This window comes from Chlorocebus sabaeus, chromosome 1, assembly GCF_047675955.1.
Source record: "Chlorocebus sabaeus isolate Y175 chromosome 1, mChlSab1.0.hap1, whole genome shotgun sequence".
Taxonomy (NCBI): Eukaryota; Metazoa; Chordata; class Mammalia; order Primates; family Cercopithecidae; genus Chlorocebus; species Chlorocebus sabaeus.
In genome coordinates, this window is record NC_132904.1 from 38,215,442 (window position 1) to 38,237,107 (window position 21,666).

At 36.3% G+C, this 21,666-nt stretch overlaps 1 protein-coding gene across 2 annotated transcripts in view; it reads right to left on the reverse strand.

The window, feature by feature from the left end:
* Positions 1-21,666, reverse strand: part of ANO3 (anoctamin 3) — a 466,581-nt gene that overhangs the window by 16,861 nt on the left and 428,054 nt on the right. For both annotated transcript variants that reach the window (XM_008003915.3, XM_008003923.3), the window contains 5 exons: positions 12,638-12,749; positions 11,888-11,945; positions 7,787-7,884; positions 5,010-5,143; positions 3,736-3,888 (listed from right to left, as the gene is read on the reverse strand). In XM_008003915.3, the coding sequence (XP_008002106.3) occupies positions 3,736-3,888; positions 5,010-5,143; positions 7,787-7,884; positions 11,888-11,945; positions 12,638-12,749 (555 nt within the window). The remainder of the gene's footprint in view (positions 1-3,735; positions 3,889-5,009; positions 5,144-7,786; positions 7,885-11,887; positions 11,946-12,637; positions 12,750-21,666) is intronic.

The following is a 21,666-nucleotide window of genomic DNA, read 5'->3' on the forward strand; positions in this document are numbered from 1 at the left end:
AACTTTCTTTCCTCCCACACTCAGCATTTCAAAATTTTTATAATGTGCTACATTGAGTTGTAATTAAAAATAGTTAAAGTTTACTTGATGAGATTATAAGACAAAAAATCGATACAAACCATATTTGAGTACATTAAAATTAAACACTTATTATTACAAAAGTCACAATATTTAGGCAAAAGAAAGCATTTTGGGAGAAACAATTTGGTTTACAAAAACTGACAAAGGGTTAACATGCCTAATATACGAAAAGATCCTAAAATGTTAATAAAATAAACCTAGAGAAAAATGAAGAATAAAAGGAGCAATTTGCTTTCTGAATTAAAATAACCGATAAAAAGAAGCTTCAATCACTAGTATTCAGAGAGATGACACTCAAAAAATAAGATTTTTTAAAAATCCATAGATTGACAAAGATTTGAAAGTCTTATAAAATCTAGTGCTATTTAAGGATTGTGGAAACAGAAACTCCTTTACAGTGTTGCTGGAAGTATGACTTGTTACAACACTTTTAGTAATTAATCTGATACATCTTAAAATTAAAATATGCATACATTTTAATCCTACTTATTGGGACCTATACTATGGATACACTATATGCAAACACATATATAAATATGTGATATGTACTACATGTGTAATAACTATGTACATATTTATATTTATAGCTATGACTATATGTGTATTTCTGCTTATAGTGGGAAATAAGTAAATGGTTATACAATTTATGATGTATCAGTATTGTAATTACTACTATTCTATTAAAATAAATTGGACAAATATGTTTTGAGCTGGAGAATGTTCATGAAGGAAAAACAATGCACAATTCTACATATGTGTACGAATATATTTTTGTATATTTCTATAAGCGAGAAAAACAATGGCAAAGGATACATGCCAAATTGATAGCATTGACTCCTTGAGGTAGAAGAGAAAAATAAAGGTGAAAGATTACTAACTGTTTTCTTTATACACCTTCGTGTTCTCTGGCTTGAGCAAAGTAAAATCCAGTAATTTAGAAAATACTTATCTATGGAAAGGTATAGTAAATGCTAACTAAAGCTGAAATGGAAGTTTTTAAAAATTTATTTTCTAGATTTTCTTTAATGTGCTTATATTATTTTTATTTTATTTTAAGTTCCGGGATATACATGCAGGATGTGCAGGTTTGTTACATAGGTAATCGTGTGCCATGGTGATTTGCTGCATCTATCAACCCATTATCTAGGTATTAAACCCAGCATGCATTAGCTATTTTTCCTGATGCTCTCCCTCCTCCTGCCACCCAAACAGGCACCAGAGTGTGTTGTTCCCCTCCTGTGTCTATATTGTTTAAATAATGAAATCAGTAACATCACCAAATTTAAAGGACAGCAATAACTTTATTTGCTTAAAATATGAGAACTCAAATTGCACTGTATTCAATCTTTACAGATAAGCATATTTTACATAGACTTTGGTGACGATGTAATATATAAATGGGTAAAATTAATTAAAAGGATAACCTTGCAGTATTAGCCAGAAAATTTCCCCTCCCAAAAAAAGAGACATGTGGAGCTGCTTTCCAATACAGTTGGACTTTTGATTTAAAAACTAGTTATTAAAGCAGTATATGTAATAAGCAGCACAATGGGAAAAAGTGAATTATATAAATATAATTGAATTTATAGAGAATTTAGTGTAAGATAACATAAAATAAGTTCAAAAATTGAATTATTTAATAAACGGTCTTGGAAAAATGGATTAGGCATTGGGAAAAAAACCCTGGACCTCAATTTTATCAACAACATAGTCCAGATAAATCAACAATTTAAACGAACAACAATTAAATGCATCAACAATTTAAATGAAATAATAAAATGACAGCAAACAACAAGCAAATAAACAAAACAGAATAGCAGACATATCTAAATAATGAAACAACAATAAATACAATAGGTGAAAAATCTTTGGTTCTAAAGTACCTTTCTAAGAATATCAAAAATAATAACAACTATGAGGGATATGTGTCAATTTGATTATATATAATTGAAACCTTATCCAAAATAAAGTGAATAAATTGAAAACCAGCATATATGTTATATGTATATCTATCTACATATATTTATACAGTTTTATATATATATGTATATATATGTGGTATATATATGTGTGTGTGTGTGGGGGGGTGATTAGTATTCCAATACAGTGCCAGATAACCAAATCAGATACAATGGCCAAAGAACATAAACACAATTAGCAAAGAAGAAATGCAAATATATTTAATCTCACAGTTACAAAAATGCTAGTAAATAGAACAATAAAATTTTTCCTCTTCATATTCGCAAAGATAGAACAACAATCCAAAAATCCTTATTAAATTTGGAGTTGTTGCAGAAATAGAGAAATGTACTTATGATGAGAGTGTAAATTGGTACAACATTTCTGGAGCACATGCTGCCAAATTGTGTATCAAAAATTTAAATGTGCATGCTCTTTGAACAGGAGCTCCAGTCTAGAAATGTATACTGAGGAAATAATCTGGCAAAGTATGTATGAATATGGTCACTTCAGTGTTGTTTATATTAGCAAAGTACTGAAGCAATCTAAACATCTCTGGCTAAAGTAATATTTTTAAAAATGTCATACACATATAATAGAAATCTGTGCAGCAATTGTCCAGAATGAGGCAGAGCTGTGTCTATTAACATGGAAAGGTATGGAAAGGTATATATGAAATTCATTTTAGTTATGACCAAGTTTATGAAATAGCATATTGAATATAAACTTAATCTCAACTAAATTAATGTTCCCTTTATTCTTTTCATAACTAAGTATTAAGTTTTGTTATGGTTGGAAGGGTATCCTCACAATAGAAAACAACATGGTGCTAAGTAGGACCAAGTTATGTTGTCTTAGTCCCTTTGTGCTGCTATAACAAAATACCTGAGACTGGGTAATTTACAGTGAACAGAAGTTCCTCACTATTTTGGAGGATAGGAAGCCCTAGATAAATGCACCAGCAGGTTCAATATCTGGAGATGGCCTTGCTTCCAGCTTCCAAAAGGGCACCTTGCTGCTGTATCCTCTGGAGGGGCAAACGCTGTGTCTTCACATAACAGAAGGTGGGAAAGCAAAAGGGATGAATGCTGTGTCCTCACACCACGAGGAAGTGGAAGAGAATGAAGCCACTCCCTCAAGCTATTTTTCATAAGAGTCCTAATCCCATTCATGAGGGATCATGGCTTAATCACTTCTTTTTTTTTTTTGTTTTGAGACAGAATTTTGCTCTTGTTGCCCAGGCTGGAGTGCAATGGCACGATCTGGGCTCACTGCAACCTCTGCCTCCTGTGTTTAAATGATTCTCCTGCCTCAGCTTCCCGAGTACCTGGGACTACAGGCATCCGCCACCATGACCAGCTAATTTTGTATTTTTAGTAGAGATGGGGTTTCTCCATGTCGGTCAGGCTGGTCTTGAACTCCTGACTAATTTTGTATTTGAGACGGGGTTTCTCCATGTTGGTCAGGCTGGTCTCGAACTCCCGATCTCAGCTGATCCGCCCACCTCAGCCTCCCAAAGTGCTGGGATTACAGGAGTGAGCCACCACACCTGGCCGGCTTAATCACTTCTTAAAGGCCTCTTAATACTATGACACTGGGAATTAAGTTTCAACATATGAATCTGGGGGCACACTCAAACCATAGCACACCTCTTGGTGTTAGCAACGTAAAAATCATTTAACTTCTGAATCTTACCTATGTCAGTTGCTCGGGCTGGCAGAGGCCTCCGCCATTGGGTGACAAATTTGTATGCATCCAGCCTGATTTCAATGATATTGTTTAACAAAGCCAAAAGAGGGGCTAGAGGAAAAGCCGCAACAAAGATGGTGGTAAAACCAAATTGCAAAACTGCAAAAGAAGAGCATTAGGAAATTAATAATATAAACTTCCTTTGTGACAAATTAGTTGCTTTTTATAAATTGCCTTTAATGCTTTCAACATCCCTACAAAGTAGATATGTTTACCTCATTTTACAGTTAGGACATCTTTATTTCGTATACGTAAACTAAACTTGCTAAAGGGTAGACAGCTAGAAAATGTTGAAACCTGTATTCAAATTAAGTTCTGAATGTATTGAAAGTCTATGGGCTTTCCACCTCTATATAATGCAGCATGAAGCAGGGAGAAAAAGAAGAAGAAATAGAGGGAAGATGGGGACAAAGCAGAGGAGGAGAAGGAGGAGGAAGAAGAAAGAAGAAGAAGGAGAAGGAGAAGGAAAAAGAAGGAGAGAAAGAGGAGGAAGAAGAAGGAGGAGGAGTTAAGATTCAGAAGTTAAGATTCAGACTGAGTCTGTGCAAAGGTTTATTGTGAAAAATAATTATTGCTTTATGTTAGTAGAATGGTAGGTTTCTTAACATAGAAACTGGTTCAGCTGGCCGGGCGTGGTGGCTCACGCCTGCAATCCCAGCACTGTGGGAGGCCGAGGTGAGCAGATCACCTGAGGTCAGGAGTTTCAGAACAGCCTGGCCAACATGGCAAAACTCCATCTGTACTAAAAAATGCAAAAATTAGCTGGGCGTGGTGGTGTGCACCTGTAATCTCAGCTACTCAGGAGGCTGAGGCAGGAGAATTGCTTGAACCCAGGAGGTGGAGGTTGCAGTGAGCCGAGATTGTGCCACTGCACTCCAGCCTGGTTGACAGAACAAGACTCTGTCTCAAAAGACAAAAAAAAAAGAAAGAAAAGAAACTGCTTCAACATTATTTTGTTTGCTTAAAATATTTGCTCATAAAATAGGTGTCCCACTGTGAGAAAAACTTTCATTTTGGTCAATGCATGGCTCTCAGAGAATAAAACATGTGAATCTGCCAAGAGTAAATATCTCTAGCTCCTTGAGATGAAGGTGTAGATGTTTTAAAATGCTTGGGTTTGGAAAGGAAAGAGATAATTTTCTCTGTTGAACCAAAGCTTGTGTAAAGTAGAAAAATAGTATCAAGAAGGCCAAATAGTCCTGCGGATTTCTTTTCCTTACCCATTTCTAAGTACTCATCCATCAGTCCGTGAAGGTTCATGGGCTGTAGATTCCAATCATTTTCCCACTGAGGTATGGAAGCATCATGGATTCCCCGCTTGATTTTATGTCGTGACCACCAGTTCTGGATCAACCTACATCACAAAGCAGACCAAGGGCTTTTGAGCTCTGATTCAAGCATCCAGTTAACAATTTATAGTGAACTACGAAGTGAGTTAAACCAATTCCAGCTCCTCGGAACTGGAGGTATTTGGTTTTACCTTTTATAAAAGTTAAAAAAAAAAAAAAAAGTTTAAAAAATGTTTCGAAAGCTTAAAATATCTTAAAGAATTTTTAAAAAATCTTTTGAAAAACGTTAGCATAGAAGAGTAGGCCCCAGTCTTCCAGAACTCTCCTAGGTCCTATAAATATCTCCATATTTTTCTAGGAATTCATGCCCTGTACACCAAAATAGTCCTTAACATTTATTAAACGAATATTCATTTCTATGATTCCTTCCCCTCTCCCCACCTATAGAAATACTTAAACTTCTATGTTGCCTGCTGTGATTAGGTCTGACTCTTTCATTGCTCATAACCTAAAATCTTCTGAGCTATACTCTCTGAACAGGAAAAAAAAATCACGTTTCACATAAACCCGTTGACCCTTGGGTAGGATTTCAAAAGATCTAAGTTCTAGTTCCCACCCTGCAATGCATTAGCCATGTGATTTTTAGCAAGTCACTTCACCTCTCTGAGTTTAGAAACATGAGGAGTCTTAGTGATTATTACATTCTGCTATTGTGGTGAACAGTAATTACTAGGCAATAAATCTGTGTCCATGAGTCAATTTTTCACACCTGGGAAGGAACTAACAATACTGTTTCCTTAGCCCAAGTACAATCTTGGAATTATGTGACTCAGAAATATCCTGGTATGCACATATTGTGGCCTTCTGGGTAACGAATTATTTAAAAGTTCAATGAAAATTACCTCCAGGACGAGGTGACTTTTACAGGACTTGGTGAACAGTACCCAACTCTCAATTTTAATCATGGAACCTAAGTGGCAGTTGGAGGAGCAACCAGAGAACAAACATCAGGCAGTGGAGGTTGCCTCCAGAGCCTCGGGAAGGTGAAAAAGGGGCTGGAGGAGAGAGTTGTGGCAGATCTGCTTGTTTCTATTATATTTACTTTGGTTCTGTTTAAAGTTTTGCTTGAAGAAAGACAATTGTGGTTTACAAGAGTTTTGCTTTAATGGCTCGACTACTCCTGCTCACTTTTCTTTAACAAAGCCTTTGCCTAGGTATTGGGAAGGGTAGGATGTGCCATGGTACCCTGAGGATTTGATATATGTGGTCCAGACTGACCCCTAGGGCAAGGCCATAATGAAAATGTTCTGTCTAAAGTGCATGGCAAGTGTAGCAGTCCATGAGTAGTGATAATAAAAAGAAACAACTTTTTTATACTGCAATGACCCCTACATCATCTTGTTGATACTTAAGGACTACTCACAGCATGTTACATTCTGTGCTAAGCACTTGACACCTAATTTCCTGTTTCTTTCAAACAATGACACCTAATTTCCTGTTTCTTTCCTAAACCCTGTTTTAAAGAAGTGCCCCAAGAATAGGAAGGAATACCATAAATGAACTGGGCTCTCCAATCCTCCATCCTCTCTATTCTCTCTTTGTTTAGGAGAGATTTGCTTAAATTTGTTTTGAATATTAAGTCTGTATAAAACTCTCTTCACAAAAAGGTTCTGTCGTTTATGATGAAGGTTTAAAAAGCATTGGGTCATCTCAATCTTCATAAATATGCTATATTTTATAAATGGACTAAAAAAGCCTTAGAGTTGACAAGGAAATATAAAACAAATTTAGCAAGGAAGAGAGAAGGAATTTAAACCAGGTCTGGGTAATTCCACAGCCTATGCTCTAAGGCTGCCTGTAAATTAACACAATATGTTATAGCAGACTGCAGGGTTAATATCACTTCTACAACCCCCAGGTCTTTGTTCAGGAATGTTCTGATAAAATGTGTACCGCCAAAAGAAAAAAATAAGAATATAAGTTGATGTATAACTCCAAGCTACTTATATCACCAAACAACTAACCAGTTCTTCCCCAACAGTCAGGAAAGTATTCAAATAGTCATGTTTTTAGTTGATTAGACTCAAAGCCTCAATATTACGTTGTTTTAAATACCCAGTGTTTTGTCATATTTTAAAGGAAAGCGTATTTTAATATATGTGAAAGTGAGCACTCAGCACCTCTGTAAGCATTGCACAGGCAGCTAAAACGTCTCAAATAATGAAAACAAAGTGCTATTGTTTTGACATTAGTACAATCAGTCCTGTTCTAACATTTTTTTTCTTCGTTGTAACAAAGAGTACCAAGCTTCTCTTCTAGGATTTGATCTTTGCTTTATTCTTTTGGGAGGAATGAAGGCTGTCTTTATTAAACAACGAACTTGGTCTGTTGGTAGTGAAAGAAACATCCCAGAAAATTATTTTTATATTCAAGAACCTGTAACGTCATTCATGTTTTCAAACTAGTAACAAGTGTCTTAACGCATTAAACAAGTTACTACTCTACATTCATTATTCTGTTTAACCCTTACAGCTGTTCTTGAGGTAGATCTATTGTTGATACATTCTTAGTGAAAACAGGCTCTGAAACAGGAATTGAGCCATCATCTGTGTGATTACCAAGCCCAAATTCTTAAGCACTACTCACACCACCTCTAGTTTTCTTCTTTGTAACTAGACATAAGGCAAGTTTGAAAATAATGTGCTCACGGGTATCCCAGTTCCATGAAGTTGTTCCATATTTGCTTCAAAAACATGATGACACCCATTTGGAGGCAGAGGTCTATCAAACAGCCACTAGGATGACACTGAAATAGAACATAAGAGCAATAATGATATTGATCTTCTTCCCAGTAGGCTCAGACATGCCCAGCTTTAAATTGTACAGCAAATTTTAAAGCTGGGTCACACCACCTCGTGCATTAAGAAAACAAAAGCAAGAAAGAAACAGCATGTATGAGGGCACTTGGTGAGGGAATTCTTCAGTAATTATAATGAAATATCGATCAAAATTATAATAGCACTAACAACAAATCTAACTTTTAGTGAGCACTTACTATCTGCCAGGCTCTGTGTTAGGCACGATCGCATTTAATGAATGCTATGGAATATTACATACCCATTAACAATCAGGTAATAGAAAATAGTTAATTCTATGGCATAATGAGAGTACAGAGTTCTCATACACTCCTTATCCAGTTCTAGCTATTGCTCTGTACATTACCATGGTATATTTGACAAAGCTAAGAAAATTATATTAGTACATTACAATTAGCTAAATGCAAAGCTCTCTTTGGATTCCACCAGTTTTCCTCTCTCTGCTCCAGGATCCAAGCCCACATACCCGATTGCATTCATTTTTCCTGTCTCCCCAGTCTCCTCTGGTCTGAAGAGCTTCTCAGCTTTTAATAACTTCAGTTTTGAGGATTGTTGGATGTGTATCCTGTGGAATGTCCCACAATCTAAGTTTGTCTCATGGTTTTCTTATGTTTAGACCAGGGTTATGTGTTTTAGAGAGACCAGTCACAAAGGTGAAGTGCTATTTTCCTCACATCGTATGAGGGATACATGGGAAGCACATGACACCACTGGTGGTGTTAATTGGTTAATATAGTGTTTTCCAATTTTTTTCCACTGGAAAGTTTCTCATTCTTCTCCTTTTCTGTTCTATTTTTTAGAAGGGAGCCACTAAGTCTAGCCCATTCTCAAGATAGTGGGGAGGTGTTGAACTCTACCTCCTGGAGAGGAAGTATCTACATATATTATAATGTATTTTTAAGTGACAAACACAACACCACAAAAATAATTCTTCAGTATGATCCTATTCTTTCCTCTGTGTTTTCTGCTTTTTTAGATTTTCAATAAGTTAGTTTTAGAGACCCACACAAACAAAAACGTGATTTCAACAAAAATCACAACCAATGTGTTTTACTTGAAAACACTGCAGTATTTGGGTGGGAGGGCGTGGGTCTGTTTCTTTAGAAATGGGTACATGTCCTGCTCATAAGGAAGACAGTCTTCTCTATCACTTTGATCCACAGTTTCTATTTCTATCAAATTGGTACTAGTGGAACTTCAAAGAGAACAAATAATTAAGACAATAAGAGCCTGCTTTTCTTGTTCCAGCCCAGTAATTTAAGACTCCCTAATCTGAGCCTGAGAGAGGATTTGCAAATGGTCATGCTTACTGCATGAAGAGGTCTAAATGCTCCCACTGAAGCAAACCTCTTTTTTCAGGATGAATTTAGGATTTCCTGAACTCTCCTAAATATATCTGATAAACAGGTTCACTGGAATGACTGAGGCAGAATAATTATTAAGCTACAGGGGCAAATCACAGATCACAGCTGCAAGCTGAAGCTCTTCATTTTTGCAGAGACTCAGAGGCAAGCTGACTTGCCCAAGGCCATGCAGTGTTGACTAGTGCTGTGGAAATGAAAGTTGTCCCAGTACCCTAATCCACTGCTCTTTTATAATATACTAAGTATGAATTCCATTTACCAATGTGTTTGCTGCCTTAAAGTGTGGGTTTAACACAAACATATTATTTTGTGGGATGGGAAAAAGAAGATGATCATAGGATTATGTGATTGGTTTGCTACCCACAAAGGATAGGCCAAAGTGGGGTGGCTGGAAGACAGGCCATTTACACTTTTGTTGAAATTAAGCCTTGACGACTTTATGATTTATAAGGAAGAGAAGGGGGTCCAACAGTTTTTATGGGTTTGTCCATTCACATAGTGATGGCCTTGCACTAAAGCCAGTCTATCAAAACTTTAAATTTCATTTGGTAGAAAGAGCCCATACTTAGAATGTACAAAAGGGCATGAGTGAGTGTGAAGAAGACATAAGCATTCATTCCAATTGCACCACTCAAGATCATATGACCTTGGACAAGCCAAACTAGACGCTGTCATGTATTTTTCTCTTACTCCTTGTCAGAACCTGCCTTGGTAGTTGTTGGTATCTTCACTCTGTAGATAATAAAGCTAAGTGACAGAAAGAACTACCAGACTCAAATACCCAGGTTCCTTTACTTACTTGAGTATGCTTACTCTAAATCCAACATAGACGTGTGAGCCAGCAATCACACAGCAATTTCTCAGCAAAATAAGTTTTCATTATGTCTTTGATTATACCTACATGCCATTCCAATCGTGGCTGGAAAGCACAGTGCTCAGAGCACAGACTCTGAAGCTACACTGAAAAGATTTAAATCATAACTTCATCAGTGTGTATGTTTGTACAATTGTAGGAAAATCACATTTGCAGTTGCAGGCACTGCACATCTGTGACTTTGTTTCCTGATCTATAAAATGGATATAATGATAGAACTTGAGGATTAAATGCATTAATATACAGAGAACACTTAGAAACAATTGCTGGAGTACATTAGCATATAGTAAGCCCTCAATAAATCTTAGCTATTATTAAAAACTTTTTAATATTGATTTCACATAAAATATTAATGTGAGATATGATATAGTTGTAGTAGAAGATTCACAAGTCTAGGTTAGCCAGTTCACAAATATCCTAAAACGAACTGTAACACTTTTTAAATTTTGTAATAATGGCTATCATTAATTATAACTATTATTTTACATGCACAATCTAATTTAATACACCAATCACCAGTACGAACTGGGATAGCTATTCTTTATTTTTTCTGTTGTTTAGGGACAGTGTTGGTCTCTCACCCAAGCTGGAGTGCAGTGGTACAATCATGGCTCACTGCATCCTCGAACTCCTGGGCTCAAGGGATCTTCCCACCTCAGCTTCCTGAGTAGCTGGGACTAGAAGCACGTGCCACCATGCCCAGCTAATTTTTAAATTTTTAAAATAAAGACAGGGTCTCATCATTTTGCCCAGGCTGGTCTCGAACTCTTGGCCTCAAGCAATCCTCCTGCCTTGGCCTCCTAAAGTGTTGGGACTACAGGTGTGAGCCACAGGGCCAGGCAAGATAGCTATTCTTATCACCAATTTACAGAAGAAGAAACTGAGATTTATAGATATTAAATCATGCATCTGGGTGGGCAGCATTAGAATATAGACTGTCAGTCTCCAAAGATAAAATATTCGTCATGTTTTATTGTTATACCCTGTTCTTCAAGGCTATGAACAGAAAACTAAAATGTTCAAGAAAAATATGAAAAATATTATCCATCTCATTCATAATTACAGAAATTAAAATCATTGGCTATTAGAATGGAAAAAGTGAAAATTCTACCATTGGCTAAATACTGAAGAAGGAGGCTCATACAGTCTAGGTAGGGGTGGCGTTTGGAGGCCCATTTCTCAGTCGCAGTGAAAATATACAGGATACTTATCCTGTAACCCAGTAATACTACTCCTGCGCAGTTTTTCCATATTTACAATAAACATATCGTAAATCAATAAAGAAATATGAGTCTTAGGGCAGGTACTTTTATATAATTACATGTTGGTGTTTCCAGTATGATGTCTTTTGGACTAAAAGGAAACCTAACATATTTAAAAGTTTGAAAATGTACCCAATAAATAATAATAATTTCCAATAAAAAAGGAAAATTACTGGAGCTAAATTCCTGGGGTCTGTAAATACAAGAAATTAAGGTGATTAAAAAAATAAAGAGAGCTGAGGTGAGAATCTTGGGGTTTAACTTTTCAGTTCACCCTCTTTTTTGAAAAGATGTGGTTGCTTCCTTTCTGAACGATGTGTCTTCAATATCCATAGACTTCCCTGAATTTCTCCTTTCTTCCGTTCCCTTACTCCCACAGGAACTGGCTCAAATCCGTGCCCATTCCCGCACCCACACTCCCAAAGTTACTTACTTCCTCCAGTCTCCACCGGTCAAAAAGTTTATTGTATTTTCCTGGGTGGCCTACGAATCTGTACAAAGACATTTTAGTTCATTAGCATTTAAGTGGGGATCACTGAAGAACATCTACTAAGGCATCACGACGAGTGCATGTGTGGGTAGACATAAATGTTCACTGGTGCAATCTGTCCCCAGTTGACTTCTGCTATGTTAAACATCAAAGTATCTGACTTACAAAGGAAAAAGTGATGCGTGAATTAATGGGTCAAGAAAGTACCGACAAACCAACTGGATGACGTTTCTGACCCTCACATAGAGTCTTAATGTTTTGTTGACCTAGTTAATGACTATTACAATAATGTATTGCATTGTTTGGTCCAAAATGTTTCTATCTTCAGTATGTTTCCACGGCACTGGATGGAGTACTAAGCATATGGCAAAGCAGAATCATTAGTTTACTATGCTGCTTTTTTTTGTATTTTGCATTAAAGGTGGAAAAATGTTAAGATGATAGAAGGGGTTTCCACATTAAGGAATTATAACCCAAGGTTGCACAAAAATTCTTTTCTTCCTTAACAAAACTGTTACTGATGATGAAACAGACACAATTCAACTAAAATGCAGCAAATAGGATTTATTTTTTTGTGCCAACTTTAACTGCTGGTGGCTGTCAGAAATCATTTGAGTGAGAACAGTAATTGTCAATTAAACTATTGACTATGTTTTTGACTCTGTGAAGATAATGTACAAAAAGTTGACTTACCTTCCCAAAAAGAATGCGATATAGAAGATGGAACTATTTAAATTGACAAACTGGAAGAGGAACATCTTCAGGGCAAAGCTGTTTTCCCACTCAGATTCTGTTCGAGGATATTCTAAAAGGAGCACAGGGTACATTGACATAGATGAGGTGAATGTCAAGATTCCGAACATGGAGTCAGAAACCCCAAGTTCAAGTTTTTTAAGAAAATTTATTTATTTATTTAATTTTTTTTTTTTTGGAGATGGAGTTTCAGTCTGTTGCCCAGGCTGGAGTACAGTGGTGCAATCTTGACTCGCTGCAACCTGTGCCTCCTGGGTTCAAGCAATTCTTCTGGCTCAGCCTCCCAAGTAGCTGAGATTATAGGTTCCCGCCACCATGCCCGGCTAATTTTTTGTGTTTTTAGTAGAAGTAGGGGTTTCACCAAGTTGGCCAGGGTGGTCTCGAACTCCTGACCTCAGGCGATCTGCCCACCTCGGACCTTCAAAGTGCTAGGATTACAGGCGTGAGCCACCACACCTGACCAAGGTTTTTAGTTCTATGAGGCACTTAGTTTTGCTGATTTCTAGCATCTGTATCTGTAAAATGTGAATAATATCTACTGTTCACACTTGATGAAAGGACTTCATAAGATAACCTTTGGACTTTCCCCACAGCTACAAAAGTATGTTATTAATACATGAAGATTTTCAGGAGTCTCTCTGCTATCACCATTTAGCAGTAACCATACATAATGGATCAATCATTCACTCAAACTGTCTATACTCAATATAAGGGTCTAAACTGTCCACAGAGTTCTTTGAAGAATGAGTATTTTGTGTACAGACAGAAGTGGAATGGTAAAGAGAAAAGACGGCTATATCAGTCAGGAGAGCTGAGCTCTTATCGCAGCCTTACACCTGACTGGCAGGTAATCTCAGGCAGGTCTCTTCATGTTTCTTTGCAGTCAGTTTTGTCATCTGTAGAATAAGGGATTTAGACAAGATGATTTATAAAAATCCTGTCAACTCTAACATCTTAGGGTTTTATAATGATTAAAAGAAAAAAATAAGGACAGCATGTACTGCAGCCTTAGCTCTTATCTAGTACTTAAATGAGTGATAGAAAATAGATATGTCTCATCTAACACATATTTTAACGTAGTTGAAGAATTCAGTAAAGATAGAAAATAGGATCTCCTTTAAGGAAAACATAGGCTAAATGTATGCATGAGCCCAATCACATGGAAGGAGGAAGAAAGAGGTCCTGGGGAACTCCAAGTTCAAAGGTGGTAGGTGCCAAAAGTAGGAAGGGGGTCCGTGGGCCACCCCAAAGGCGACTGGCAAGTGTGCCTCAGTAAGAACAGTCAGTAAGAACCTGTCCCCACAGGTTCTGACATGTCATGCTTTCACTGTTGTTTCTCTCTAGTTTATAAATTTAGTTTATTAACACAAAACTTATTTAGAAAAGAAGATGTAGATTTTTAGGTAATTTTTATTGTGTAGATTATTTTTGGTTCTCCATTTCTAATTTTATTTCAGCATTGTCCACAAATGTATCCTGCCTGATTTCTGCTTTGAGGCAAAAAGTTTCGATGCCATTTGTGGCTAAATTGTGTGGATAAGTTTTGTCAATGTATCAAGCGCATGAAAATAATATTTGTTTTCCTGTTGGGCATATGGTTTGTGTGTGTGTGTGTGTGTACATATAGAGAGACATGTATTATATATATATAACGTATACATTATATATAATATATACATTATATATATATTTTTTTCTTGAGATGGAGTCTCACTCTGTTGACCAGGCTGGAGTACAATGGCACAATCTTGGCTCACTACAACCTCTGCCTCCCAGGTTCAAGTGATTCTTTTGCCTCAGCCTCCTGAGTAGCTGGGATGACAGGCATGTGCCACCACGCCCGGCTAATTTTTGTACTTTTTGGTAGAGACGGGGTTTCAACATGTTGGCCAGGCTGGTCTTGAACTCCTGACCACAGGTGATCTGCCCACCTCAACCTCCCAAAGTGCTGGGATTACAGGAATGAGTCACCACATCCGGTCTGGTTTGTACATATTTTTAAAGAAGGTTGTCAGATATGATAGTCAAACACTGTGTATCTTTTTTTTTTTTTTTTTTTTTTTTTCAGATGGAGTCTCACTCTGTTGCCCAGGCTGGATTGTAGCATGGTGATCTTGGCTCACTGCAACCTCCACCTCCCGGGTTCAAGTGATTCTCCTACTTCAGCCTCCCGAGGAGCTGGGATTACAGGCGCCCGACACCACGCTTGGCTAACTTTTTTTGGTGGGGAAGTATTTTCAGTAGAAACAGGGTTTCACCATATTGGCCAGGCTGGTTTTGAACTCCTGACCTCAAATGGTCCTCCTGCCTCGGCCTCCCAAAGTGCTGAGATCACAGGCGTAAGCCACCATGCCTGGCTTAAATACTGTATATCTTTACTTATGTTTTGACTATGGATTTTTCAGTTCTTTTCTATCATTTTTTTTTTGCTATCTATATTTTAAAGCTTGTTAAAAATGCATAGAGATCATGATTATCATACTGATATGTTAGTTCATTTACTAGTATGAAGTATTCCTCTTTCCCTCTAGTTTCCCTAATATTAACCTGGTGACATTTGATTTTATTGTTACTATTTTCTTGATATATGCTCTTACTCCGTGAGTGTCAGTCATTTTTCAGCTTTTTAAATGTAGTTGTGTTTCTTTTCATTATCATCTAGCTGGATTTTATTTTTTGAAGTTCAATCTGTGTCCCAGTTTTCAAATGGCAATTATTCTTATAGATAATTGAAAGATGGATGGATAGACAGATCTGGAAATAAATACAAACACACTTTTTAAAATTTGTTTCATGATTTGTTTTATCTTTTCTTCTCTATTTGTTATATTGATCATGATTCTCACTATTTTATTTATTTTTAATGTATAAATATTGCCATATATAGAAACAAATATTTTAGTTTTTCCTTCAAAGAAGCTATAAGAACAATAAAATAAACAGAAATAAAGTAAAATGAAAGAATAAAAATCAACACTAATATGTTTTAAAATCTTCAATAAAATAGAATGATTCTTGAACATGTAATATTGACTAACATTTATGAAGTCCAGTTATAAGAAAAGAGAGAAGAGTCTACCACCCCAAATAAAAGATGTATAAACACTGCACTGAAGAGATTAACATTACTAAACATCCTATCAATAATTTTCAGCGGACAAAACACTTATATATAATAAACAACTACCTACACAAATAGGACTTCTGAAAAAATGGCTCAGAAATAAGTAGGTACTCTTCAAAAAACTAATTACCAGTGCATTAACTAAAAAAAAAAAAAAAGTAAACATCTACCTCAGAATGACATAATGCCTGGATAGTCACATGGGTTGATTCTATGAAACTCTAATTAAATAACAAATTTGCCTTTTGTATATTTCAGAAAAATATAAAATAATTAAAGTAATTTAACTTGCTTGGTAAGACTAATGTAATATTGACTTAACACAGCATAGCATAACAAGGCCAATGCAAGGACACTATAACCCACTTTCATTTCTAAATTTACCACAAAATTCCTTACTCAACAATGTAATAAAAGAAAATAAAACTGTATCTCGACCAAGTCTAGTAGCATAAGACTAAATGCCTTCAAGGCCCAAAAACTTAACAATTAGGGGGAGAGAGTTTTGGTTTAATACAGTAAGGAGTGGTTAGGCCTGTAACAAACTAAAGAGTATGTAATTATCTAAATGCCTTATAAACTGGTTTTTATAAAACTGTGTGAGAATAAAAGCTACAGGTACACAAGAAAAGTGTTTGGATAGTTTGGATATCCTAAAATAGGATTTAGTAATAGACTTCAACCCCCCAAAATAAGACTTTCTCTGAAAGTTCATGTTTTCCTGATTAATGTCAAGTGACAATATGAAGGAATCTATGTGGCCAACTAAAGTGACCCTTCTATGAGAAGCCAAACTGAAGACGTAAAGTGCTCCAAATTGTCCTGTGAGAAATGCCAGTGAAGACAAATAATACTTTAAAACATTGTCAAGAAACTTAAAGTTTTAAATTCTGTTTTTTACAATTCTTAATTATATAAGGAGAACCACATACCTCTAAATGTTATATTCAACCATTTATTTGTGGGCCATTCTTTATATATTTATGATTATTAATTTTTCATCCACTCTTCTGACAAGTGTGTACTGGGCTGCTAATTCATACTGGAACAGACTTGATACTAGCTACACTTGATACTAGCTACACTTGATGCTATGGTATGGGGACTGAACCTATCTTCTTGTTATTTGTGAGATTTGCATAATTTCGGACACTAAAACCCCTCAAAGACAGGGCAAGTAAAAATCTACAAACTATTTTTACTTAAAATCTCATTGGAAATTCCTAGATAAAATATAGCAGATTTAGGCCTGGTACGGTGGCTCATGCCAGCACTTTGGGAGGCCAAGGTGGGTGGATCACCTGAGGTTGGCAGTTCGAGACCAGCCTGACCAACATGGAGAAACCCTGTCTCTACTAAAAATACAAAATTAGCCAGGTGTGGTGGTGTGCACCTGTAATCACAGCTACTCAGGAGGCTGAGACAAGAGAATTGCTTGAACCTGGGAGGTGCAGGTTGCAGTGAGCTGAGATTGCGCCATTGCCTTCCAGTCTGGGCAACAAGAGTGAAACTCTGTCTCAAAAGAAAAAAAAAAAATAGCAGGTTTAATTCAACAGTTTATTAAAGGAATAATGCATCTTGATAGTCTAATGGTCTGTTTTCCTATCGTGTTGTCTAAAATATTAGGTCCTCCATACATATTTATGAATGAATGCATGCCAAACTTTGTACCTAAGGATTGAAAGAATCAGCAGTAAGTACATTCATTTCTTGGCTGTAAGAATTTTTAGTCTGGTAAAGAAAGTAGATAGATAGATAGATAGATAGATAGATAGATAGATAGAAAATAAATCAGAATAATGTAATAGATGCAGTAAGGAAAGGAATCACAAACAGCTAAAGGAACATTGTAGAGTGAAGGATCAAGAAGTCAACAAAGGTTTCACAGAGGCAAGCTCTGATATCAGAAAAGGTTACTAAGATTTTACTGGGAGAAATCATTCTAAATGGTAGTAAGATTATATACCAAGTTGGAGACATGTTGAGTGCTACTCAGTTGCTTTGCATATTCTGGTGAAGATTACAATGTTCCCAGCAGAAAGGCATTTTGCTAGAAGTGGAGGATTGTTACATTGGTTGCAGTTAAACCTGCGTCCACAGTGAACCACTCCTCCAAGTATACATACCCTAGTGTAGTTGCCTCCAACCTTGATTCTGACTTGCCTTCACCAAGACGAGACTAGATATGCAAGTAAAATGCAAGCAGAAGCTGGATAAGCACTTGTGTATAGGGGCTTGTCTTCCTGGAAGCCAGCTGACATGTAAGATGTCCTACTATACTGCTATAAGCAAGCTAGGCAGGTAGAGATACATAGAGGAGAAGAAGGCGGAAGCCACCAGCTATCCCAATAATTCCATATGAGGAAACAGACGTGATTGAAGAGGCCCTCTTATACACCAGCCCCAGCAGACACCACATGGAGGAGAAAAAAATCACATAGCAGGGCCTAATCTAAATTGCAGGATCATTAAAAATAATAAGTTGTTGTCCTGAGCTACTAAGTTTGGAGTAAATGGCTATGTGGCAAGAGAAAACTGAAACAATGGAAGTTACTGCAATGATGATAACTTTAAGGTTTAACCTAGGGTCTATGTTGTCAGGAAGAAAACTTTTATTTTTCAACACCATGCCGTTCACAAATATAGCACATTGTGGATCATTTTGAATTGGCTTTTAACTCAGAGGAGGAATCAAATCCTGAACACTAAGGATATAGGTGCTATTTCTAGGATAACGTATTTCTGGCCAAAGTATCTCTTACTTTTTCCCTAATGAAGCTAGTTATGGATGAAAAGCGCAGTCACCCAGTAACGTAATTAGTCCTTGCTTTTTACTGTTAATTTCTCTGTTCCTTGGAATTAATAGTGTGTACAGCAAGAAGTTACTGTGTGTTATGACTGTAACACTGTGAGGTACTTTTGACCTCTGTTTGACAAAGTCAAAACTCTTTTCATTAGTTGGCTTAATTTGTTCCTTCCAATCCCAATTTATCTTTAACATAGACAGTTCATTATTAAGAACAACTAACAGCCATCCTGATCTAACTCTCAACAATCACGAAACCAAAGTTCAAAAAAATCACTTTGAAGTAAATGCTTTTAATTTTTCCCATGTTAAAAAACAAATGTAATAGAATTTAAGCTTTATCTTTTTTGCTTTGTGGTTTTTGAAAATATTTGGAAAAAATAAATCAAGAAACAGAAAGTTTTAAAAAATTATTTAAATAGCATATGACCTCTTCTGAGAAGAAAAACTTAATTTTTCATTTGTATTTTGAAGCACAAATTAGCACAGCCAAAAATTAAACAGAATATAATGTCAGGCACGCACACACACACACACACAGACAGACACAACATAGATTCTATTATTTTAATCAAACTATCAATATTTTTATTCATTTAAACTAATATAGTCCATTATTAGTTAAATGATGAATCAACAGACATAAATCATCACTGGGTTATAGAGGAAAAAATCAAATATCAAGTGAAAGCTTTGACATTTCTTGGTACTTAGCACAAATAACTGTTCTGTTTCCTACTATTAATTATGATTTCCCCAAATCATTCTCCTTAGATTTGCTTCAATCCTGGGTATAGTGTACTTTAAAAGCAAATGGATGTAAGGAACAGAGCTACTGCTTCGTTACCCAACTGAAGAAAATGCAGCTCAAGGGTTGAAAGAACAATGAACTGGATCACTGCTATTTATTGAACCACCTGTCATGTGTCAGGCAGCCAACATACAACAACGGTGAAATAGGAACTATTATTATTGTCATTTTACCAGTGAGGAAACGAAGACCCAAAAAGTAAAGAAGAAGGAGAAGCAGAGGGAGGAGAAAGAGTGGGAAGAAGAGGAGAAGGAGTGGAGAAGAAGAAGAGAGAACAGAGAGAGGAAAAAGCTTGCTGATAGTTACGCAGTCATAATGGGGCAATCCAAATTTCATTGCTATATCCAGCTCCAAAGCCTGCTGTTTTCCCCTTTCACAACATTGTTTCTCCAATGTTAGCTCCAGATCACAGACACTATCTCCTTGTATACATATATAAAAAAAGAATTTGAGAAACCAAGAGAATAAAATAATTGATTATTACTGTGCAACTACTGATAATGTAAGTTATGGTGCAAAGATTTCAACTCATGCATTCTCACTGTAGAGCCGATGCTCTTAACAATTACATTATGTTGCCGACTTAAGACACTGCATCTGTGAGGCTGGTAATGGATGACATAGAAAAAGGACATTCAGAGAACAGGAAATAACTCCAGAAAATGTAAAGCATGAGCCAATATAAAATATTCACAAGAATACTTGGAAGATAAGGTTGAGGTTATCTCGAAGAAATCCCAACAAAAATCATAGAAAATGAAGAAAGAAAAAAATAACTATTGAATATCATAAGAAATATCTGAATGTAAAGAGTTGCAGAAAGATTTTTAAAAGAAGGAAATTATTTAACAAAGAATATACAAAAATTTCCTGGAAGTGAAGTTTCTGAGTTTTCAGATTATGGCAGCAGTGGAGGTTTGCCGCTAGGATTTCCCCTCAGTAAGAACTTGCTGTTCAGGTGCAAGGAGTACAGTCAGTTGACAGCCTCCAGCTGTTTCCAAGCCTCCAGCTGTTTCCACCCTCATCCTATGCCTCAGCTTTTAGGCCCAGGTCTTACTCTTCCCAAGCAACAACCAACCAGTGACTCAGAATGACAGGGGTACTAGGTCTTGGCCAATTATACTCAATTATATCCAATGTTGGATTCCTCTAAATCTTTATTTGAAATATTTGTTCTAGAGCTCTCCACTGGATTGGTTAAAACCATCAGATCCGCATTGTTGTCTGAGGCTCTTCTTATCCAGTCCTGCTCCCTTCCTCAGGAGTTTTCCCCTAAGAAATCTCTTGTATTACTAACTCCATCTCAGTGTCTGCTTCCCAAAGGACACAGTGGATAGCAATAATTGATGGGATGCACTAAGTATCCGGCATAACAGATGATAAAAGGTTTTCACCAAAGTACATCATTGTGAAATCTCAAAATGAGAAAAGATTCAAAATTATGCTAGAGTATAAACAAATAAAAAAAAATCAAAACAGGTCCTCTGCACAGGATTGCAAATAGGAATGGTAGCAGAGCTCTCGGTAACAATGCTGGAATCCAGGAGAAAATGAAGTTCCTTCAAGATTCAAAGGGGTCAGTATTTCTAACATAGAATTTCATACCCAGGAACACTGGATATCAAGTTTGAGGCTAGAATAGAGACATTTTCAGATACACAAAGTTTTAAGAAGCTTACTTACAAATAGCAAAATAAGGAATTGAGCCAAGAAGGAATAAGACATAGGATTTAGTAAATAGTATCCAAATTATAGAAAAATATAAAAGGAATTCCCAGAGTGCTTATGAAAGTTAAGTCTAGATGCAGTTGGCTACAAGCCTAGAAAATAACCCATCTAGTCTGGAGGAGACAGCTTGAGAGGGTAACTCTAAGAAGAAAATCAAGTTTGTATAATACTTGATGTGTTTTAATATATTCAGAGAAAATTTAAGAGTCTTGGCAAAACCTTTGGGATAAAGAAAGAAAAGTATGTTAAAAAAAAGCAAAAAACGGGGTCATTATTAGCTTAAAAAATACAGAAATGGTACAAAACACATACACAATTATAGAATATACCGTGCTGTAGGTATGAAAATAGTTATAGAGACATAATGAGGGGAAGACTAATGATTAATTTGGCTAAAAATGCTGATATATCCACCCTAGAAGGAGGAGAAATAACTGTTTATCAGATAATGAAAGATGGAGTGTGGGGGGACAGGGCACTGCAGGGAACATTAAGACCTA